The sequence below is a fragment of the Uloborus diversus genome, chromosome 7 (assembly GCF_026930045.1).
Source record: "Uloborus diversus isolate 005 chromosome 7, Udiv.v.3.1, whole genome shotgun sequence".
Classification (NCBI taxonomy): Eukaryota; Metazoa; Arthropoda; class Arachnida; order Araneae; family Uloboridae; genus Uloborus; species Uloborus diversus.
In genome coordinates, this window is record NC_072737.1 from 84402633 (window position 1) to 84428492 (window position 25860).

Sequence of the window (25860 nt, forward strand, 5' to 3'; positions counted from 1 at the left end):
ACCTGCCCTCCAATAACCGCGAAATCGAGCATTATGGATGAGGAGGTTTGACGGCGCTGTTAGCCCTGAATTAATTTTAATGGATGTTTACACAAGACCACATAGAGTTCTTCTGGACGACGAATTTCCTGAACGGGAGGATAGTCACAGGATAGATTGGCCAAGCAGATCTCTAGACTGCAGTCCTATAGAGCATGTCTGGGACGCTCTCGGGAGGGCAATAGCAACTCGCGATATCCCTCCGGGGACCCTCTACAGCCTGAGTATAGCGTTGTTGAACGAGTGGGAAAAATAGCCTCATGATCCCATAAACTGCTTCATTTCAAGTAAGAAGTCACGCTGCGAGGCCTATATGTCTTTTACAAGGGATTATATCCCCTACTAACTCTTTTTTTTTTTTTTTGTTTAATTTTGCAACCGTTGTTTTATACCATCCGAATATAACGAGTGTTTTTTATGACCATGCGTGTGTATTTTAAATTTTAGATGGCTATTTGGTTTGTATTGTTTCAATGTATGTACATACCAAATTTCATTGAAATCGGTCCAGTAATTCTGGAAGTAATTGACCAAACCTGAAAATTCTCTTAATTTCTTACACCAGTGTAAATCAGGAATATTCAACCCACTAGCCAAAGAAGCGAAAAACAAAGTGAATGATGAATCGGAAACTTTGGTATTCATGACATGTCTCGTTTGGTACATTTAAAAAGCATTATGCACTTTAACTATGTTTAGTATTTACTTTATGGCCATTGGCTTGTTTTATGCCTTGAGCAAGCGTAGGGCTAACCTTTATTTTTGTAATAGTTAGCATCTTAACTCTATAATACGCAAGACTTTGAAGTATGCAAATAATTAGTTGGTCAGTTTGCTTGTCTTAACGATCTATACTGCGTGTATTTTCAGATGAGGAGAAAAAGTATTCTGCCGTGTACAGGTAAACGACAGTACCTTCAGAAATGAGTTTTCAAATGCCTTGAGCAACCTTACAGCTAGCAATTATTATTGTAATATTTAGCATCTAAACTCTATAATATGAAAGACTTAAATTCTGAAGTATACAGCAGATTGGTTGATTAGTTTGCTTACCTTAACGATTGATACTGCGCGTATTTTTACTGCCTGATCAATACTGCGTGTAAGACGAGGCAAAGTATTCTGCCGGGGGCAGGTAATCGGCAGTATCTGTAGAAATGAGTTTTCGACATATTGGCGCGTTTTGGATTTAATGCCACCAATAGGGAAACGTTGGAATTGGACGGTTTTTTTTTTTTTTTCAAGCGGAAAAGCGGAAACCAAATAAGCAAGTTTGTAAAATAAAGCTAACTTTCAATAGATGACAAAAATGCAAAACGCTCAAAAATGGAAAATTTGAAGTTATTGCCCTTTACCGGCTCACAGCAGTAATAAGCTCAAAATGTAAACAAACTGTACAACGGGATTTTTTAAATGTCTCTCGTAGCGATGAGTTAAATTCGTACAAATTATTGTAATTCATGTGGTAATTTAATATTTCATTTATTCATTTTCTGATTGTTAATTTTTGAGAAGTAATAAGCATTTTCCTAATGCTATTTTTACTTATTTTCCAGTAAAAATAATTTGTTTTTAGGAAATGAAATAAAAATGTGTAACCTGGAAGAGTAGATTTAAAAATTTTCATGTTTTTACCGAGACAAAATCTAAAGATGCATAAGATGGTGTTATAGTCGAATCACACTTAATTACCTTTCAATTGCATATTAACTTCCTGATACTTTTTATTTAAAAAGTTATTCTTCTGCTAATATCTCATGCGCCTAAGCTACAAAATAAAATCTATTGTTTTCTGAAAATTGTTCTAATTGTGAAAATAGCATATCGCTGACTTAGAGTGTAAACCGGTTGACTCCATGCTAAATAAATTTTCAGAGAGCAATAAGAACATTTGAATTTTGTAGCACGTTGTGTAGTTAGTGAGTTTTTTAAATCATGAATTTCTCTATTTGTAGGCAACATTAGCAGTTACTCGTTTTTTCTACTGATGCAGTTTGAAATAATACCCAACCTAAGTTAAGAAAAAATACTTCTTTTTTACAATATGTGGAACTAGCTGATTTAAAGTCTAGGCAAGTCGTCGTTATTTAATAACATTTCTACCCTAAACCAACTGAGGGAAAGATGAAGTAGAATAGAAGTAAAAAATTACTTTTAAATAAAAAAAAAACGCCTTCAAAAAATACCCAGGGACTAAAAAGCAAAAAATAACTGATTACACTTACATTCTATTTCCTACCCAAACATGGAAATGAAATTTATTTTACAATTCCAGTACAAAAATCAACTAAACTAAACACCGAATTATAAAATAAACACTGATTTAAATTACAATACGATGAATTATTTTAAATACCTAACTAATTATATACGATCTCTTAATTTTTAATAACCTTTTGAAGTCGGGGCCTCCTATAAACAACTACATAACGTAACTGACAACCCACCGAATCCTGAATTAAACACTAGTTTAACTATATGCGAAATTAGTCTTTAAAACTAAACCTACTCAGTTACGTTAGGTAGTAGCAACCAAAAGGGGAGGTGCCCAACTAGACCCCACAAGGGGTCTACGTACCAAATTTCAACTTTCTAGGACATACCGTTCTTGGGTTATGCGACATAAATACGCACATCCGCACATACGGACGTCACAAGAAAAGTCGTTGTAATTAACTCGGGGAATGTCAAAATGGATATTTTGTGTGTTTATACGTTCTTAGGCACTTATCCGCGTGTGGTCGGGTTGAAAAAAAAACTCAACATTAATTGGGGGGTGAGCAAAATGGAAATTAAGGCCAAACTTCGGGTGAAAATTTTTTCCCGAATACAATACTTCCTTTTTTGGAAAAGGAAGTAAAAACATGAACACAAACTTTAGAGAGACATAATGCTCTATAGAAAACTTAAGTTTTACTCGTGAAGAGCAACTTCTTTTTCGAGAAATTGCTTTATTGTGCTAATTAATATGTATACAAATTTTAAAAAGGTCAAAACTTTTGTACGAAGCAATGAGAATTAAAATGGCTCGACGTAATTAAAAGCACCAATGAAAATGATAAAAAGAAACATAGAATTCAGAAATAGCTTTTAGAGCATACACTGTAAAAAATTAACCTTACTCCATAAAATCGGTGGCAGCTTAGCTGCCTCCACAGTTCTGGAGTAACTTAACTGATATAACTGGTGTAACTTTACGCATCGCTTGTGGAAGGTTACACCATGGTAATGTAACTATAGCGTAACGTCTCACTCCTCTCTGCGTAAGGTTACACCAGAATTTTCTACATGCTTACAAAAATTTAACTTTCATCCGACTTTTGTGAACGATTTATAAAGTTCATGCTTCTTAACAACCAATGTACACCAATTATTTATATATTTTAATACATAAATAAGACAACTTTCACCAAGAGAGGAAATGACCTGAGTGGGGTCCGAACCCATAGTGCAAGGTTCGTCCAACAATTACAGTTTTTAAAACAATAATGCTACACACTTCAGAATTCGTGTAACGTTACACCCATTAATACTGGTAACCTTACACATTTTTTTTACAGTGTAATAAGCTAACCTTTTCAACTGAGCAAAAGAGAGAGATCCGAAGTATCTGCAAAAAAAAAAAATGTTTTCTATGAAAAATTAGACTCACATGTTACACTCGATATTCATCAAATAGCGAACGAATCATACGAAAAAAAAAATTTTTTAAAAAAGAAGACATTATAATACTAAGACAAAAACTGAATTAAATTGAGCAAAATATACAAACGATTAACTAGTTGAAACAAAACACAAAAATTGTAGAGAGCCTAAGAAATGGAAGATCAAGAAGAAAATGTGTAATAGCTTGCATAGCAATTGACATAGATATAATTTTGATTTATATTAAATTTACAGATTCGCTTTAAAAAAACAATCTTATCAAAAATGAGTTAACCTGTCTGTACTCGAACCTACGCATTGACAATTTATTTCTTTTAGTAACGTTTGCCTCTTTATTCCCATTTGTTTCAAATCTATATCACTTTCCGTTTGAATAAAAGCAATATTGTTCCAACAGTGACGTTCTTTCATTCACTTCCTGTTGCTTAAGGAAGATTAAACGCCGAAAAACATTACTTGCCAAACAAAAAGATTACAGGCAAACCAACTTATCATTCCCTTTACGAATATGAATCTTCCTAAACTACGATTGATCTATTTTACCATTGGCTCTATAATTACAGTCCCGCAGCCAGTTTACTCCGAAGAAAACCGTGCTATTGTGCCCATGCTGATGAATGCTCTGAATCAGTAACAACGTGAGATTTTCTGACAGAGTAAATAACCTCAATCGATCAGAATGTGAGTGATTCCCTCGCTTTTGTAACACGTTTACTCTTTACCTGCCCATTCAGAGATATACTAGAGAAGTTACTAGGAAATAACTTGCCTTCTGATTGTGTTCGAATGTTTCTTTCTTCTAAAGTTTAAAAAAAAAAGAAAAGGGGAAAATACGGAACCATTACATAGCCAAGTGTATAATAAAACTTTTATGTGGGATTTTCCATTAAAAGGTTTGGATTTGTCATTCTGCACAAACTAGACCCTTAAGCCACGATATCAACCCAAATGATGGCCTTAAATTATACTTATTAACCAGTTTTGCAATTCAGCATGATTTCGATACCGTTGATATTTGAAGGTTTTTTTTTTTTTTTTTTGGTTGTGCTGTATGCGTTTCAAATCGCTTAACATTCTGTAATTGCCTCGAAGCTTAGTTAAAACTCAAACTAACAACCGTAAACTATATAAATCATCAGCTAGCAGAATCAGCTACTAACCAGCCTTGTTACGATGTTTGTAGAGTAGATGGTAGACGGATTGTGGATTGAGGAATTTTTTGCAGCTTGTTGTGAATACGAGTGACTCGTGGCCCTGTGTTGATAACTCTACCAGTAGACAAACCAATGCGTCATACATACACTATATGGCCAAAAGTATTGGGGCACTTTCAAAAATTCACATTTTTGAGGATTTCTCAAGAAATAAAAGACTAATTTCTTTGTAACTTTTTTCGCATAAAAGGTATGTTTTAGTTATCATTTTCCATTAGAAGTTATGTCACCCATGCATTTAGGGGACCAGCAACAAATTGAGGAAAACAAAAATGTTTTTTGATCATCGTTCATCGTAAATAGCTGAGAATAAGCTGTAAATTTCAGAAATTAGTTACCTTACCATGTACAATCATTTTACTTAATTTCGAGAAAATATCATTGGTATTCGTGAAGATATAAGCATTTCTCTCAGAACTACGAATTTTATTTGATGGTTTTTGGGTCCTAATACGTAAATTTTTCGATCAAAGCTTACCAGACTTTCAGAAAATTTGACAGCACGCAAGAGAAGTGTAATATCAAAATTTAAAAGTAAAATGTCTAAAATTTGATAAAATATGGTCATTTAAAGCAATTCATTTTTGTCTGCACATGCGCGAAAGATAGCAATTTATAACTTTCATAATCCAAACCCCAACTAGATTCTCCAACTCATAATAAAATTAAAGTTCAATATCTTAAAAATTTAGAAAGTTATCAGCGATATAATGAGCCTAATTTGAATAGATCTTGGATAGACGACGACTCGTTTAGGGGTCGTTTGCGCGTTTGGAACATTTGCTTGCAATCGCTCAGTGTGAAACGGGATAAAAACAGATTATTGGAGAACGATCCCTCACGATTCGTAGTCTGCATAAGAGCTATTCAAATTCAGCTAATTAGAACGCTGATAACTTTTTGAATTTTTAAGATATTGAACTGAAATTTTATTATGAGTTGGAGAATCTAGTTGGGGGTTCAGAAATAAAAGTTATAAATTGCTATCTTTCGCGCATGCGCAGAGAAAAAATAATTACTTTAAACGTTCATATTTAATCAAATTTTCAACATTTTAATTTCAAATTTTAATATATCTCTTGAGTGCTGTCAAGTTTTCTGAAAATTTGGTAAGCTTTGATGGAAAACTTTAAACGTTATGAGCCAAAAACCTTCAAATAAAATTCGTAGCTCTGAAAAAAAAATGCTTATATCTTCATGAATATCAGGGATATCATCTCGAAAGTGCATAACGTAATTGTACATGATAAGGTTCTTAATTTCTGAAATTTACAGCTAATTCTCAGCTATTTATAATGAACGATGATCAAAAAACATTTTTGTTTTCCTTAATTTGTTGGTAGTCCCCTAAACGCATGGGTGATATAACTTTCAGTGCAAAATGACAGCTACAACATACCTTTTATGTGATAAAAGTTACAAAGCAATTGGTCTTTTATTTCCCGAGAAATACTTTAAAATGTGAATTTTTTAAGTGTCTCAATACTTTTGGTCATATAGTGTATTTCCAATTCACTGAATATTCAGACAAATCAGTGCGCTTTCCGTGAAACGGAAAGATTGTGCATTTAGGTCTCCTGGTAGAGATACCAGTGAACGGGCGCTCCTTTAATTGCACCATGCATGCAGTACGTACATACAAAATATTTTAGTCATTTATGATTTGGTAGTTCTTTACAGCAGATTATTTCTCCACTGTAATATAAAATGCACTATTAATACCGACTATACTTTTATATTTCTTGATACAATAGAATTATCATTGTAATTTTATGATAGGGGGCGTTTTTAGCATTGTGGTCATTCGGTAACATGTGCTATCTCCCTTCTATAAATATAATTGTATCCGAAACTGTGCATAAAAGTAATTTAAAATATTTTCAATTTCAAGAAACAACTCCATCAGAAACTCCATTTTATTTATTTAGAAAAGTTTTAAATTCTTTTAATTCACTGATAGTCTCCCTATCGAAATCGGAGTTTCCTCCTGGGTTTGTTATAACAATCCTTACATGTATAAGTGTACACTATCTTTATCTTTACTAATAATAAAGTTCAAAGTTTGGCTGGATAACTGTCCGGATCTCTGTCAGGATGTCTCTCTGTGACGCGCATACCACCTAAACCGTTCGGCCGATTTTTCACAAAATTTGGCACAGAAATAGTTTGTAGCATGGAGGTGTGCACCTCAAGGCGATTTTTTGAAAATTCGATTTTGTTCTTTTTGTATTCCAATCGCAAGAACATTTTACCAAGCAAATTTTCATAACGTGGGCGAGTAAATTACCAAATTATCATGACGTGGAACAGTAATATGGGCAAGCGAATTAACATACCAAATTGGCGAGAAATTCATCATCCATTATTTGTAAAAGTACAGGCGAACCAAAAGACCTTTAATTTTTCTACTACGGCCAAAGCCGTGCGGGTACCACTAGTATTAACATAATTAAGTAGGAAATGCAGCGTAAGGCCGAAGGTTCCAAAGCATCTCTCCCCCCTTCATTGTATCCCTGGTCCCATTTTTAAAAAAGGTAAAACATACAAAATAGAAACGAATTTAATGTAAAATTTGAGGAATGCTCACTATAACTCCCCCCCCCCCCCCTGGAAGGCCAAGAGAAGTCATTGTGATTTCATAAAATAAGTTTCATCGACCGCAAAATTTTAGGCAGCATTAAAATATTGAATTTATTTATGGGTTAAGTCTTCTTCTTAGAGCCAAGTATGTTTATCACGGCCAAAATTTTATTTGGTAAAATGCGGAGCTTCACTCGGTAAATTGGCAATTTTCCCCCTCCCAAAAATTTAGGTTTGGGGCCTGCCTGTTCATAGTACGGGCCCCTCCCTCGTCGATGAATTTCAAGACAGTTATGATTTAAATCATATAAGCCCTTCCAAAGAAGCTAAAATTCACAGGGACGCCAACTTTCAGTGTGCTGCGGCGCTCGAGCGCACCCCAAATGATGTGTACCCCCAGTACTAAGCAGAAGTTACCAGTAAATAAATTAAATAATGATGTCTGAAAATTTTCAATAATACTTGATTTTTTTAAAACTGGATAACGTATGTAGGGTAGAATGGGGCACGTTTACGCAGAGCCCTTTCTCAAAAACGAGTTATAACTGGAGGGCCAACAGTCATAGCAGATTGTTGCTGCTCCCTAGCAAATATTCTCACAAGTTTTTGAGCATCAGTCGAGCTTCGGTTTAACATGCGAATAGGAAAATCTGTTTTCTACCAAGCCGAGTAAATTTTGTGTTGAACGTTTTGAAGCTTATTGTGGATAAATAATACTTTGCTAAAAACAAATAAACACATAAAAAAAAGCAGAATTTTACCCTTTTTTTTTTTTGAATTGTATTTGTATGGACAGATAAGTTATTAAATATATTTACACGGTAAAAACAAATCCAAACTTGCCGACGCAACCAACTTGGACTCAAAAGACTTTTTTTAAGGTTAAAAACACAAGCTGAGCAACAACTGAATGTACAAATTATGGCTTCATTAATTGCTTCATAAAACCACAATGTCTAAAATATCCTATGTTCAAACAAAAAAATTATAAAATTCATTGAAAAAAATTCTCGTAAATGTGTCCCGCCCGGTCTACCCTATTATTAATTTCAAAAACGAGAAATTGTTTTTCATTAATCATAGCTTCTCCAAATTCGATAATACTACCGATTAAAAATTAACTTAGAATAAAATTCGATGTTCAAAAAGTATAGATCAATCATACTACTATTGATTGTTTGGACTGACAGTATTTTGTTTAAAACTTCATCTCTCTGTCTCTCTCTTTTTCTCCCTCAGAATAACTCGCATGTTTAATTTAAAAGATTCCTAAATTTTTGCGTAAGAAAAGAATAGTGAAAGTTTTGCTAAAAAATAATAAAATGTGGGCTACACTTTTTTTTTAACATAGCGAAAAAATGAAGGTATTTATATAATTACATGAAAACTTCAGAAGATTAAAATCTTGGGACTGTTTTTCCCTCACAAAATTATTTTAAGTAATTTTCCTTTCAAAATTACTTTTTTTGCTGTCTGTTTTCCATTAATGCATGATACCGTGAAAATATAGCGTATTTACTTCTGACAAAGAAATGCTTAGATGTATAGCGGAGCTAACCTGTAATAACCAAACTATGTCAGTTGGTAAGAATAAAATCATAATCAGCAAATTTCTTATTAAACACAAATTACTACTTCTGCACAATAATTGCTCCTAATATAAAGGTTCTCCAATACCGTGCAGTAAACTAATTCTCATTTAAATTGGTTTCATCACTAAAAGGTCCTAAGGCCCTTGGAATGTAAACGGAAGTCGGGCAACAAGAATAGTCCCACGCTTCCCCGCCCACCGAAATCGTGCACTCTCCTCGAGGAAAACGATACATCTTTGTGTTCCTGAATTACGTTATAGACAATCATTATTCACAGTGCACTAAAAAAAAGTTAGATAATATTCACGAATGAATATATTTGCTTTTTATCGTGTGTCTGATATAACTGTTGGCATTTTGATTGAGCTTCCATAGATTTTGCTCCACTTTTAATATAATGAAATATTTCGTTCAACGACTCCACCTTCTTTTCATTTTCGGCAGCTGAACCGGAAGAATTGGCTGATCATTCGATATTTGCGGAATAGCGTTGAAGAAGTAATTTAAGAAATCACTTTGATCATAAAGCTGAACTATAGTCGTGAATTTCGTCTAACGGTGTTTGCTTTGATAAGCTCAATTGTTGTAATATAATATTGACTGATCATTCGATATTTGTGGAATAGGACTGAATGATTAATTTTGGAAATCAGTTTTATAATAACCCTAAATGTTATCGTGAACTTTGTCTAACAACATTGTTTTCTGGCTATTTCAACCATTGTAATACAGGGTGACCCAAAAGTCACCCAACCCGTTATAAAAACGTCTTATTTTAAAAATAATAGTAATTTCAAACAATTTATTTGGCTGGTTAGTTAGCACTATAATTTTCGAAACGACACGCCATTTTTATTTTCATTTCCATGCTCGACGACAATTTCAGCAGCTTTCAGTTTGTAATGTGGTCAAGTTGGTTTTTACATGGATTTAAGATTTTTAATTATCAAGCAATTTTTTTTAACTTATTCATTTGAAGCCATTGTTAATAAAATTAATGATAAACTCTTTCTGCACCAGAGTCTACTTGCCGACTCTGAAAGCACACATAAGATATCTTATCAAATGAGCTATATCAGCTTTGAAGCAATTGAAATTTCATATTTTCTGTGTGCATGTCACTCAAGAATGGGAAGCTAATAATTAAATTAAATGATCAAGTTACTGTTGATAGCCAAAGTTATTCGTTGATAAAATGGCATTGATAAACTTGACTCTGTGTTCTTCGCAAAGGAAGTTTGATTTCATATGATATATGACAGGCTATGTTAAAGTTAGAACAAGAGTGTTCAGTTTACCCCAAAAAATCCACACGTGAGAGATCTATCATTAAAAGCCTTTGCATCAAAAACTCCTAATGTTGCTAATAGTACAGTGAAATTAGGCCAAAAATGGCCAAACCCAAACATCCAAAAAAAAAAAAAGTTGAAACCTGATGCAAATTACTTCTTACCCTTCCAGCAAGAAGGGGTAAAAAGTCCCAGCACTTTGCGCGTCCGGTTTTTGGGGAAAGGGGGGGGGGGGCACGAACTAATTATCTTTTTAAATAAAAATAATTTCTATTACTTAAAAAAAAATACTCAAAAGTCGCAGGAATCACACTCTATAATAGTAAAATAATAAACTCTCATAGAAAAACATGCTAATTTACCGGGGCGCACAGGCGGGGGGGGGGGGCGTCCATGGCGCAGATTGCGTCATTAGAATTTTTAAGGCAGTTTTTTCATTTTTTTCAAGGGGTATTTCTTTCTTTTTTGATGGCTTTTACTCTGGATGGGTACTTCGTCACACTTCAGGGGTGCACCATCGCTTTGGGGGAGGGGGGGGACCATGAATTTGCATTCTAAAATCAACGATTGCAGTGAAGTTCATGAAAAAATTTCAGATTTAAAACTTTTCCGAAGTACAAAATGCCACACAATGATATAGTAATATCAGAAGGATAATTCTAAAAGATCTAAGCTAGCTCAGGAACCAATTTAGTTGTGACTGGAGTTATTAAACTGATTAGAGCGCTGGGGTGATATCTAAAACAAAATCCCTGTGCAGCATAAAAAATAGTCCAAATTGACTGCAGTTTATCTCCTTCTTCTTAATTCATTTACTTCAACTTTTCTTTAATCTTTTGCCATTACCGTAAGGGGGGATAAACCGAAATTGCCAACAGTGAGACGGGCAATGCTGCAATTCTGCACCCTCCAAGTCGGTGGGGGTTCTCGTTTGCAAACACCTAGCCGCCTCTCTTTTACGCAGCCGATTATGTGAATCATGCTAAATATGCGAACATATACTTGCAACACTATCTGAAACTTTCGAGTACATTATGCAATTTAAAAAAAAAATTGATAAATATGTTATTTTAGCTACCCAACGATCTAACGCAGTGAAATTTAGGTGGTCCAGAACCTGTAGCGATTCAACGATGGTAGAAGTTTTGATGAGAGCAATGAGCAATAGTAGAATGCTAAATACGGCTCTTCCATCCCTATGGGTATTGACTCAAGTTGGTAGTGGTGTTGCTCGCCGATACTGGTCGGTCGCTGATAATAAGGTGAAATGTAATGAGGGGTAGTAACATAAAAGGATATGGAAGGCAAAAAATGTAGTGGCAATTCTTTGTAAAGGAGGTATGCAATTATGTCTCTAGCTTCTGTTACGAGAGTAGTAACTATCTGTAGAGATGTGTAAGCCCAAACCATCTTTTACCCCGAATAGTATGAAGAGTAAAAAAGATGAAACAACAAATTGCTAAAAACTTCTAGTACGAGTTGTTTGCTGATCCTCCATCAGTATTCGATGAATCTGGTTTCAGAAGTAAAGAAAACCTGTATAGTTAAGTGTTATTATCCCCCCCCCCCCTGAAGCAAAAGATCCATCCACGCCACCATCACAAAATAAACAGTTGGTGTCATATACGTTATAGATGGGAGATACCTTCTCGATCATGTTTTTTCTTTTTTGGTAATGATCTGCAAGCCTCAAGGAAATATGCCAGCAATGCAGTGTATATGTCACTTGTAAGTAAGGGAAAGCTAGTGTCATTTTTGATGGGTACAAAGAAGGAGAAAGCACCACAGAAATATCTACGTCCTATTACAGCAGCAAGCCTTCCGCTCTAGAAGACTTTCTTCGCCTCATATCTTGTGCTTGCTCTGAGGGGTTCATTGAAAAAATGAATGTTTGATAAGTCTGAAAGTGGACTGAAGTGCTCAACTATATGCGCAAACTGTGTCAGACATAGCTGCCACAATAACGATTTTGCCGAGAATCTAGATTCCAAAAAAGATCTTGATAACGAAGACTTTTTGTTACAAGCTTAGGAAAAATCATTTGAAAACTCCAATTCTGTTGGAGCTTTTATCTCAATCTGATGACGTATTTGAGACATACATGTTATAACACAAACTAAAAATTTTGCTTTTAAGTACATCAAGAAAGCAATATAGTAAAAGGGGAAAAAACCAGTTCAGCATAATTTTTCTGACCATTTAATTAAATGTGCCATCAGAAGGGGGGGAGGGGTAATCTTTCAGTATATTATTTCGCTTTGGGAGGTGAGCTTGTGGGGCGCACAGTCCTGATTTAATGCATTTTAAATTTACATGCAATAATACTTCTACTTGAAATGGAAAGAAGGGGGGGGAGGACTGGCGCATTATTTTTTTTCGGGGGAGGGGGTGCTGTAGCTTTGGAAAGAGGGGCACCATCGCACTTACAGTATGGACACACTTGATTACTAACTTTAACTTTGCATAAAATAATATTTCCACTTGAAATGTATGGAGGGGGAGATCGGGGGGTACTGCTTCGTTTTACGGGGATAGGGGGCTCTAGGTGGGTTGTGTCATCCCTCTTGGGGGTAAACGCCTTTATTTTCATGCTTTTAAAATTAGTATGACATAATATTCCCTCTTGAAATTTACTCAAAAAATTCCGAAAAAATGCTCAAAACAGCAATTTTTAGCTGCCCCCCATTCCGAAAATCGACGCACAATCGGGTGGGACTTTTTACCTGTTCTTATTGGGAGGGTAATGAACAATTTGCACCAGGTTTAGCTTTTTTTTTTTTTTTTTTTTTTGGATGTTTCGGTCCGACCGCTATTTTTACTGTACTATAAAAGACCATCTTAACTAAACTACAAACTAAGATACTGAAAGATACTGAAAGAGCCTGTGCACAGGGAAACTGAAAATGAAAATAGCAAAAGGCATATTATTCCAACAAATGAAATGCTGCCAACTAGCCAAAAAATATTTATTATGTATAGTATTTTAAGAATGTAAAATTTTCTAATGGGTCTCGTGTTTTTCGGATCACTGCGTATATTGTATAATGCAGTAGTTATCCCCCAAGGCAGGGCTGAGGCAGAACTACATGCACTATAACGACAACCCGGTTATCACATCCAGAGACTGTAGTTTCGTCCTTGTTTGAACTCATCAGTCTGGAATAGGGAATAACCGATCTGAAGGCATATTTCAGCTCATTGAAGCTGAGAGTGACAACATACTAGTGGATAAATTAAATTTATCTCACCAGTGAGAGTCCTCAGAGATAGCGTGGTACAACTTGTTAATTGAAGGCAAAGCTTGGGTAATAAACAGTAAGCACTACCACGGCTACTAGTATCACATCCTGCCCCCAAAAAGATGAGTTTCTTCTGTAATTTCTAAACGTTTTAAAATTCAGGAAAATTTTGATTCAAATATTACTGTAAAATGGAGTGTTTATAGTACAGCAAAATTTTACAGTTAATTTTACCGGTAAACGTAAGTGAACGCAGCGCCTGGTACACCACGTGACTTGTGATGCGAAGCTTAAAATTCCCCCTTCCCGTTCCTTCCTAATTTAAATCGCATTCAGTACAGGGGCCATTGAGCAGTTCTCCAAGAAATGAGAAGGTAGGTCGAGTCCCACTTTGTATCTCGTTCTGTTTAGACAGCGCCCTTAGCCTAAGTGTTTCTACAGTAAAACAGAATTTTACGTTAAGAAGTACAGGCAGCATGGATATCACATCACTTTACCTTACAATTTCAGGAACATCTTAAAGTGTGGCACAGTGCGGTATCCCCAAATTTTTAATTTCACACTTACACCTGTTTTCTTCTAGGTGCTTCATTTCACTTTATGCACGTACGCAGAACGGTATAAAAGGTCAAAATTATATTGCATATATTTTTTTTCTTCCCTTTCCTTCCTTTTGATGTGGGGAAACTTGTATTTTTCAAAGAATCTCACTCCTTTCACGCGACAACTCTCGATATATTCCTGTGCTTGATCACTCTGTCGTTCATTCTCTGGTCCATTTTTTTCCTTCCCTGAATCAAATCCCTCGACCGTTCACCTTGACACATCGTCTCTGCTTTTGAGTTACGACTCGAGGCTTCAGACACCAAGACGAGCATTGAACAAGGAACAGGAACTCATCAGGCGAAGAGGGACGCATTTCAGGCGCACAACAATAACGGCCAAGCAGTCAGTCTTTCCTGTCACGGGTCGTGAGCCTTGGATAGGAATACGCGTTTGGGTGTCTGGGACTATTCGTCAAGGCCCGTACACAAGCACAAACCCACTTCAATTAACGGGTGCTCGGTGAAGTGGGTCTTGCTGACAAAGCTTTAATCCTGTTCATCTGGGATGGTAAAGGTCGGGTTAGATGTAATTCATGTATAACTTCGTATTAAAGGAAGTCTCCTTTCTCAGATCGTGTGTTTAAGAGTTGTGTTTACACTTGTGCGATGACTATAGGTTAGTGAGGAATAACGCATTGAGATATAAATGTTCGATGAAAGTCTGGAATGCATACATTAACTTCGGGAAGCAAAGCTCCCATTTTATAGGGCTTCAAACTACAACTATTTAATTTTCTAAATAAGAAGAGAACTATGCAAGACAACTGTACTTAATTTAAAAACTGGTAAAGAAATGTTTCAGACATGCAAGAAAGCTAGAAAAACCAGGGACACATACAAGCATTTTTCGAGCAAGGGGCTTCGAAGTTCTCAAGTCGACAATTCTTCTAGCATACCCCGAGAGTTTTAGGATGTATCCCCTCCGAAATTCAGAAATACTCCTTTCTTGGACGTAAAAAAGGGCTAAAACTTATTATGATCCCCTCTGAAATGCTTTCTGACTGCACTACTGCCAATACGCCGCCAAACGCAAGGATTTTATCGGTTGTCGGGAATAAAAAATAAATGAATAAATAAAATATTGAATGATAAAACCAGCATTGATTAACTAAGAAGAATTGTCAAAAACAAATATTTAAGTAAACTACCAGAAAACATAATTTATATATTTACTTTTTTCATATTTCAACAATAAAACAAAAGAGATAGTCATTAGTGATAGACCGAGAATCACTTATTTTTACAATGTAATTAAAAAGCATATTGTACAACAAAAAATCAAAATGGATTTTAGCTGCATCAAAGAATATGCGCGTTACGTAGTCACGAACCATCAATTACAAGAAATAAGCGCATTTTTTACTTAGACGCCACTTGAGCTTACCAGTGTATGAGGTGAGATGACTATGAAAAATAGGATTATAGACAATTGAAGAAAACTCGAAGGTGATAGGGGGGTGTTATTTATTAATTTATTTTTGTATATTTTAATTCAGTTAGCTAACATTATATTTTCTCTCTTATTTCTCTAAATTTCTTTGTATGAAAAGTCTTTTAAATTAATATAACTCTGATCAATTAATTGATAGCTTTGAATTGATTTTCCTACGTTTTGAGAGATTCAACATTTTGATTAAACATTTTATTTTTCTTTCCGTATTAAGTAATAAAATTTCCGTGAATTTTTCGTTGTCGCATAGCCAACTATATATGGCACCTCGTGGAATGATGGTGAAATAAAAAAAGAAATAACTAATTCAAAGGATTCAGAAGCAGCCAAACGTTAGATGAGATGTAGTTGCATGAGAGAGAAAAAGTTTTAAAAGTCTAAATACATTAAAAGGCTCAGAAACTTGAGTTAACCAGTCTCTTACTGGTGCCTTTACCCTATTGTCTTTTTAATCATAATTTGTCAAATTTACGTCCTGAAAAAAAAGTGGAGATAAACATTTTTCAATTAACAGAAGAACATACACCCATACAAATATAAAAAATTATGGTCTTTTTTCTAACATAAATCTACTTTTAAAAAAAGTTTCAAATTTTATTGAAAAATCAAAATAGAAGTAAAATGAGAGAAGCTGTGTGTCTTTAATTTTATGTCTAGCAATTTTTCACTGTCGAGTCACATCGACCTTATTCTCTCCTCTTTAAGTAAAGTCAATTTTCTGACAGTATTTTTTTCAATGCATCTAGTTTGTGATTTTTTGGAGAAATGCCTTTATTCTTTTCAACTAATTCAACAAAAACTTCGTAGTTATCATGCAGATGATACTCGTCCTTCATTACTTGCCCAATGAAGTACTCAACTCTCTTTTTACCTGAAAGGTGGGTTACTGTTAACATTCTATTGTCACCAAACGTTTTTAATAGTGCGAAATCCAGTTGACGATTTGCGTCTCTAAAATCACGTATAATTAGATCAAACCTGCGATTAACATCATATTTCCACGTAAAAACTGAAATGCGACTTGCGTCTACTTGCAGAAATGTATTATGGGTCTCGACACTAAATTACCAACAATGCTTGATCACTGTAATTACCTTCGCAACAGAGCTTCTGAAATTTTTATCAAAGTTTAAAAACATTCGTTTTTTTTTTTTCCTTTACTTTTTCTTTTACTGAACTATTTCAAAAAAATACAAGTCTTTCAACGCATGTACTGCCATTTTATGGCATGTGTGCCATATATACTTCACTTGCAAAAAATTGCCAAAAACAGATTTAAAAAATGATCAGTCATAAACTGGCGTAGACTTGTACTTCCTCCTAAATTTTGACAATAGTCACCTGAGTTGTTGAGTTTATTTGTCAACTGGACTGCATCAAATAAGATATAAAGTAGATTTCTCATCCAATAAAAGGACTTTCTAAGGTGCTTTTCATACTGAACTTTGTGAGGTGTAAAAACAAAAATAGAAAACGACTGCTAAATTTTACTTTTTATCCATATTCATCAATTAATTATCGTCGTCTGCAAAAGAAATTGCTTTTGCATCTCATGTTCAAGTGAAACTTTTGCTACGTTATACGATTTGATTAGTTCCAAGGATGATTGACCATATGGTGATTTGATGGGCCATAAAAAACTGATGAAAATAAATTGCTATAAATCTTTTCTAGTCCAGATTCAATGTCAATTCTGTTTTCACCTTCTTCATCTTTAAAGTAAAACTACCAGTAGAGCCATAAAACTTACCGAAGCACAAAATTTTCTGCCTATTAAAATTTTCATGATCCTGAAACAGGATGCCGAAAAGGTTGTTGTAACTTCGAAGCAGGTGTGTGCCATATTTTTACGAAGTAGTTCTTTAATAACGTTTATTTTATCTTTACTTTTCAACCCCCTTCCCCCTGTTAACTGGTAAACTTGTTCACACAATCTTCCTCAATCCTATGAGAGGAAGACGAAATCAAACAGAAGGCGAAATAAAAAAAATAAATAAAGCTTTTCTCATCTTCTTCTTTTGGTCAGATACAAAACAGTTGACCGATCTAAAACTCGTTTAAACCCGGGCCCTGAAGGCTCGTCGGCATCAACTGTCCGTTACCTAATTTGCAGTTCTTTTTATTTTCTTCATTCTGCCTAGCGTCTTTTTTTACCATCTTCCAATTGCCGTACAATTACGGCCACTTTATCCTACTTTCTGATTACATAGTAATAATCTGTGCCCAGATCTCCGGTAGAACACCTAGATCTTATTCTTTTTTTTATTTCCTTCTGCTTTTTACATTTTTGTTTATCAATTCTGAACTTTCGTTCCAAAACTGCCATGACACGATTTGGTCGCCGAGATGTTAATCTCCTCCTCTTGATCAATCCGCTCTTTGCCATTTTTTGCGTACGCAGATTTGTTGAAATGTCCACTGGCATTGATGGATTACGTTCATTTGCCGGCTAATTACAGTTTTTGGATAAAAAAGCAATCAATGAAAACCTTTTCCAGGGTTCGCATTAGCATAAATCCATGGCGCACGATTTGCGTGCTCATTTTCATGGCGTCGTGGCCAGTTAACACTTAATTCGCAATTACGTAAATGTTGAACTTATGCAAAAGGGTTAGTAATGTACAATTCAGATTAAAATATGCGTCCAAAGAAACTCAGTATCTAAATATTTGTTGGTCTGGGGAAAAGGATGCTGTGAAAATTTATGTGTTTTGCTGCTTGAATTTTGAACTTTTAACGCATCGTTTATTTTCTTTTAAATATCTTTCCCATGTCATGCTTTTGCCATCAACCAACGATAATTCGTATAAGGTAGTAATGCAGTTGCAAAGCAGGTTCTAATTCTTAATTTTATTTTCGTTCAAATACAAACTTAAATAATTTTAATACATTAAATGGAATGTGTTTTGAAAATGAGGTACTAAAAGCAACATTAAGGTTTTACGAGTTATAGCAGAGAGTAGCGTAGGTTTCAGAGCAAAAAACGATAAAGTCCCGTCATTTCAGCAAGTGTGTGTTGAGGTAGGGCTTTGAGAAATGTTATGTAGTATTTCGGGAATTTTTAATATAATTTGTAAACATTGCTCCCACCCCGCTTCTTAATTTGTTAGATAAAGCCCTGAAGGCAGCTCCGTGTGTTTAATATTATTATTATTATTCAGATCAGGAACTAAACAATCTCGGTTCCAGTACTCTCAGAGATATTGCTTTGAAATGAAAACTTGGCGGGACTTTTTACCACGACAGATTTTACTACCTTGTTAGCGAACACAGATAACCTTTGACCGCCTGGCATTGAACTCACGACCCTTCAGTTTCGAGTCCAATGACTCAGGGGTCAAGCCACCACGACCAATCCTATAATGTACAGTAAACATTCACAAATATTTCCGTGAAAATTGTTAGGCATCCCAAAAAAAGCAATCGATTGAGAAAATGCATTTACCCAAGAAAACAACTCAATGGACCTAGTCTAGCGTATGAGCTAACTGTCAAGCTTAAAACTCGCAGTTTGGCAGACAATTTGCAGATCAACTTTATCCGACTAGTTGAATTTCCAGCTGTATGTTTGCCGCATCTATAGCTTTCTGTTTCAGTTTTCGAATTTGCCCTTCCTTATGCAACTCTACCTATACTTGAAAATCTTTTTAATTTTTTCTCCAAAATTAAGGGGATTCCCCCCCCCCTCTCTCTCTCGTGCAACGTTTCCGGGGCAGTGGCACCGAATGGCACTGCCCACAAAGTGGCGAAGGAAGAGTTTACATGAAAAAAGTTCACCGGATTTTTATTCTCTTTACCAAACTGAGACCCACATTTTACTCTCATTACAGCCGTGTTTAAATGGACCTTTTCTGGCCCGGAAAAAATCTGCTTTCAACCACATTCCGGTAATTTCCCGGGTAAATTTGGATCATTCTTCCTCCTGCTGTCGACCGGAGTAAAGGCGAGGTTTTTACTCAGAATGCAGTACGCGAAACAAGTTTACTTACTTGCTGGGTATAGCCGCTCAATAACACCGCTTTTTTTGGATACAACAGAACAATCTCTCTTCACATGTGAACGGTGAATCTTCCGACCGATTTTTCTTCGGAGTTGGAACGGGGAAATGCGAGGCATTGTCCGTTTTCCACGAGAAGGCACTTAACTCCGCCTTCGTCACGTGGTAACCGATGCTTCTATTTCGCTATTTTCGAAAGAAGTTATATTCCGATCATAGCACTTTGTCGTAAAAGCAGCAGTTTTTAAAATGTAAGATTAGCGAATGTAACAACAGATAAGTGAAGCAACTGAAGTAAAGGAAACCAAGACTTTTTAGCACATTAAAATGAACGCCCAAATTAAGGTTGTATCGTTTAGAAGCACGGGGATATGTTTACCAATCACCCCCCGCGTAAAATTTGCTTAGCGTTCGAGAAGGCGGGGCGAAGTGCCTTCTCATGAGAAACGGATAATACAAACCTCTCATCTAAACGCTGCTAATATTCGTTGATAAGAGTTCGAAAGCAAAGAAGTGTAAAAATTCAGAACAATTTAAATTTTCAATTCAGATTAAACCATACCTTTAGGATTGACTTTGGATCATCGAATTTGGGTTTAGTTTTATTTTAATTTGATTATTTATGTAATAGAATATTTTAAAAATTATTTATCCCCAAAAGATAATTAATATGCTTAACTTTTCTCTTGCTTTGACATTAACGAAACTGTTAAGGCTTCCTTCCAAGTGAAATACAGTCACGTTGATAATAATGGTTTAACATGCATATCTGATTTGATCAATACATTTAGTATCCTTTGAAAAGCTTGAATAGCTTCTTTTTTTTTAATTAATCTTGATTATTGGTTCCTAACATCAAATCACAAGAAATAATGTCAGATAATAATAAATCTTTCACTGAGTGCTCAATAGATTGTATTTCATTCCAAATAAATTTCGGACTGAAGAATTGAAGACTTAATCGACTTTTCCTGTCAAGCGAGCAGGCGATATATCAGATCTGAGCTCACATAACACACAAAGCAATAAATCGTCAAATTTTCTGGAGAGATTTCTCGCTCCTACAGACATGCAAAATAAACGAGGTGAAACAATCGATTAATTTCCAACAAGAGCAGGCGAAGCACAGTCCCGATGACGTCCTGCCGAGAAAAAAATTTCCCAGGTGCTTAATCGGCAGAACAATTTTAAATCAATGTTCCAGATAGCGTTATGCGCTGCCTTTTGATGTCCAGTCCACACCTGCGGGATGTCCATTACATTCTCATGCACGTTCCTATTCCTGCCCATACAATGAAATGAATAAAGGCGTGTCACTCACAACGAGTCGCTGATTTGCTTAAGATTTTAGGACTTGTTATCAGCACGGAATAACTACGACCAGGTGTAAGGTGCAGTGCATGCTGATTTGAAGTTAATAAATAAATTCCATAGAGAAATGCAACTCTGTATATAATGGAAAAGTTTGTGGGTTGTAGTACAATTGTTTCGTTGTTATTAAACGTAATTTTTATTGTTCCTTTATGAGCAGCGCAAAATACCACGAAAGAAAATCCTGGTGTTAGTTCGCCTATTAATTGTATAGCTGCTGGATTGAATTTTCATTGAAAATAAAATTTTTGATTCAAAATTTGCACAGTAAAATAATACAGAGCATTGCAAAATGTATATGGGAGGGTTGAAATAATGTGGCTTAAGTTAAAAATTGAACAATTTAAGCATGGATTTGGGTTTCTCTTTAGTTCATCTATTAAGTGTACTAATTGCGGGGGGAATTTATGTTTCCCCTTCGAGCTAACAAAAATTGTCATTTAAGGGGGTCTGGGACACATTTTGAAGAAAAAAAAAATTTTCAGTTTAGAGTTTTTAATTTTTTGCACTGATTCACCATATATTTAATAAGCAAAATCATAACATAAATATTTTTAAAAATATTATTTAAATTTAATTAATTTAAAAAATCTGGTTGCTATAAATCGCTAAACTCAAAATAGTCTTGGTCAATTTTTATTTCTTTTTTTCAAAAAATTATGCACAAATATATAAGTTTTAATTTTTGTTCTGCAATTTAAAAAATATTAATTCAATGAAAAATAGAAATTATTTGAAGAAAAATTTCGAAAAACTAAGATACTTTTTAAAAAAATGCGGTAAACTTTTTTTTTTTTTTCAAATTTGCTGAGCAAAAATTAAAGTTAACTGTTTGTAAAAGATAAGCTCCAAATTTCATTACTTTATATTTATCAGTTTTTGACTTAGAAGAGCTTGAATGGGAAAAATTGCATCATGGAGAAAAACGGATTTAAAGTTAAACTAATATTTAACTAAATGCATTCAACAAAAATAAGTATATCTTTCGTTCTAATTAAGATAGAAACAAGATTCAAACGTCATTTCAAGCAGAAGAAAAACGGAAAAGTTTTTTAAATGATAAAAAAGATTGTAAAATGTGACGATTTTTGTGTCCCGGATCCCCTTAACCTGAACTGCTATTCCGGTGAGAAAGAAAGTAGCCTAAGTCAGCTTCCGTGCCCCCTGATTGGACCAGCAGCCAACATTTACTGCTTGCATCTAATTAACATTTTACATTATAACATTCCTTACTTTGACTTTCTTTCAGTAAACCTAGCATAAAGGCCGAATGATAGTGGTGTAAGTCATTTTATGGTACTAAGTTACAAAAACTTTTGATAAAAGATTATTATAATGAAAGAAGTGCCTATACTATTTAAATACAAAAGCTTGCCTTAAAATTAAAGTTTACGCAATCTTGGTTTTTTTGCAGTTGATTTTACAAAACTTTCATTCAATCGAAACGATGTAAGTATGACTCCACTCTCATTCCAACCACGACACACAATTTTGCTCTAATCGCAATTTATGTTTCATAAAACCTTTTTGTCCGGCTGTTCTTAAAATCTGAACCATTTGTGCTCTTCCTGGGGTAGTTCAACATGTTTTAGTTATGTTCTCAATGAACTTTCGATTGTAGACTTTATAGGAAATTCTACCTGTAATGTTAATGAGATTCTGTACGTTGTTCTAGAAAGATATTGAAGTTGCAATATCAGTCATTTGTGCATAATTTTCATCATTCAAGACTTATGGAAAAGAATGAATGTCAATTATTTAAATAATGCAAACTATTTTATCATTCTTCATACTTAATGTTGATCAAAATTATTAAAAGAAAAAGCCGAAATCGCCCTAATGGTATTATTCACCAACAGAATTGAACCTCAGTCAGATATCCGAACCGCCGATCGAAACCCAATGGTTGATCGACGAAAGCTCCGATTGACGGTCCGGGTGTCTCACTGAGATTCAAATTCGCTGATAACTTTGACCGTCTCCCGAAATGGCAGTGACGAAAACTTTTCAGAAATATTTTCCCGATGTTCTGTTGGGTATATTCTACCAGGCTTATATTCTACTTAGAGAGATAGAGTTATGATCTCATCCGCACTCAAAATCCGGCACGCTAGCTACGCTACGCTGAGGTGGTTATAATAGGGAAATTGCAACCTATTAAATGTCCATATTTTGACTATTGGATATTGTTAATTGACCCTCAAAACTGAAAAATTAGCCATCGTCGAATTTTAAAACACCATGGTTGATTTTTAATAAATTTTTAAAAATCCACGCGCAAAAGTGCGCTCTTCTGAAACGTCACGAGCTTACGTCACAGGGCACTAATGGGCAGCCTTCCGCCGAAGATCCCTTGTTTTCGCTACGGACATTTTGAGCGCACTGATATTTTTATTTTTTAGAAATTCAATAATCCTTTTGAACACACTATGAAGGCCGGATTCGTTAAAGCACAATCTAATAATCTTCCTCAAGTAACATCAATGATGGTATTTGAATATATCCGAGAGGATGAGAGGTATAATGTTCCAGAAACGCGAGGAGTTAAATGCGAGGAGGTAAGCCTTACGTTTCGTCCTCGAAGCCAACTGCACGTACTTCGGCTTCTCCCGCGGCAAAAGAGCGCATGACGTCACTTCCTGTGCCATTTGACGTCACAATCGTTTGAACTTTAAAAATTATTTTTAAAAAAACTACTTATCGTATCGCAAAAATTTTTTCACTTATGATGTTCATACATGTTACTCTATCATATAAAAATAAAATTGAAAAACCGAAAACTTCCCTATTTCTTTCAGGTACTATTTTAACCGAAAGCATGAGCACTAAGTTTGCACTAAAGACTGATAAAACGGTTTCCTGTAACAAAGATGCATTTGGAAGCAATTTTAAATTAATACATTATTCTTAACAAAATTTCATGCTGATTTTTCACTTCTATGACCTTTGGAAAATACTGTATTTAATCATATAATAAGATACAGCTAATAAAAGAACGAGTTACTATTCGAGGATGTGTCAATAGAAGTGTGTAGAACTAGAACGAATGGCCTGCGCAGAAAGCCTCCTGCAAAAGTTCCGTTTGTGTCGAAGACTGTGCGAAACCAATATTAGTTATTGGTTTCTGAGATAGAGATAAATTTGATCAAAGGCGTAGCTAACCGTTTTAAGAGACAGATCAGTGAGCTAAAGAAATTCGGAATTCAAACTCAAGCAAAATCTTTCTTATATTGCAGTTTTAAGTTCTTGGTTTATACATATCTAATATAAGATTTTTGTATCACATACAGCATAAATTGAACAGATAAAGCATTTTTCAATGGTTTAGAACTGTCCATAAATGATGCTACACTTTTCCCATCATTTTTGATCCCCCGCCCTGTGTCACAAACTGTCACAATTTTACAACCCTCCCCCCCCCCCTAAATTTAGACATCATTGTGGACAGCCCCTTATGTTTGAAATTAGTGAAAAACGATAGTCTTGTCCCATCGCTCTTTTCTTAAAATGTACTTAAAATCGACTTGAAAAGCAATAGAATACTTTTTTCTACTTTTCATTATAACTCGGAAAGTGCCACAGCTTGTGCATATCGAATGTCTGATAAAACCTTTCTAAGCATATTAAAGCCTTCTTTATACATACATATATATATATATATATATATACAACGCAACACTCTTTATTACACTAAGAATTAATTCTAGCAACAAAATGAAATTTAGGTTTAGAGCCATTGCTCAACGAGCAGGATTATCGAGTCACAACAAAGCACGGCCCAATAAAAATTAACTGCTCATTTCCAAGAGCAAAAACAAGACCACACCATTTGCATAAACTTTCTCGCCGAGTGATAACTAAACTCGATGGCACAATTATACACTTCAGAAAGAAACTTTTATTGCAGAGCCTCACGATTTGACCCTGTAAAACAATTCCACATATTAATTTATTCTATCGGTACTTCATTACGTGATAGTGCACTACCGAATAATCGCTGAAGCATGTGCAGAAATTTGCATTCTTCTGCCGATGAATCGTATATCTGAAGAATGTTTCTTTTCTTTTCCAGAAGGATTCCAGAACAGATGATCGTGCGAAATGAAGAGACACAACGTTAACCCGGCGCTGTGGATTCTAGTCATTGCTCTTCTCCTGAAGAATTGTAAGTACTTCATTGAAATTCTTAACCCTGAATAGAATTACCTTTTTGCTGGACGTGAAGCCATGCGCGGCTTTCAAGAAGAATACTTGCGAAACAGTTCACCCCACTTGTTGAATTTTGATGCCACTTCCTTTTGCATAGAACACTGTTTTTATTCGTGAGTTCACAGGAGGAGCTTAAGGGCTGAAGCCCTTTCCATAGATCGGTGGTGTTTGAGCTTCGGCGGGTCCTGGAACTAGTATAACTCTTAGGCTTTTCGTGGAGCTTCCAAAAGAAATGTATTTTGAAATAAATTTCAAAATATATCGGTATTTAATCGTTGTTAAAATATGATTTGTAAAAAACTATTTATAGAAAACTTGATGACCCCCCCCCCCTTCTCTCAACTTTAAATCTGGCCATAAATTTGATGATGATTCTTTTTTTTTTTTTTCTTTTTTTCATCATGCCACAAACGCTTGATGACTCCGCCGGAATAACGACCAAAGACCACTATTTATGAAAAATATCAGTTCATTGTTTTATTCATTCTATATATAACCTAACTGATTTTTAACAAATGTAGTTTTTGTAATAGAACATTATTTTATTTTAACCCAGGGGTTTTCATACTTTTCTAAACCGTGGAACATTTTGAACAGTTAAATTTTTCT

At 34.9% G+C, this 25860-nt stretch overlaps 1 protein-coding gene across 1 annotated transcript in view; it reads left to right on the forward strand.

Annotated features, from left to right (window-relative positions):
• LOC129226766 (adipocyte plasma membrane-associated protein Hemomucin-like) overlaps nt 1-25860 on the forward strand; it is a 142440-nt gene that overhangs the window by 23092 nt on the left and 93488 nt on the right. Inside the window, exon 2 of the mRNA XM_054861396.1 lies at nt 25115-25207. Coding sequence (XP_054717371.1) covers nt 25144-25207 — 64 coding nt within the window. The 5' untranslated portion in view covers nt 25115-25143. The remainder of the gene's footprint in view (nt 1-25114; nt 25208-25860) is intronic.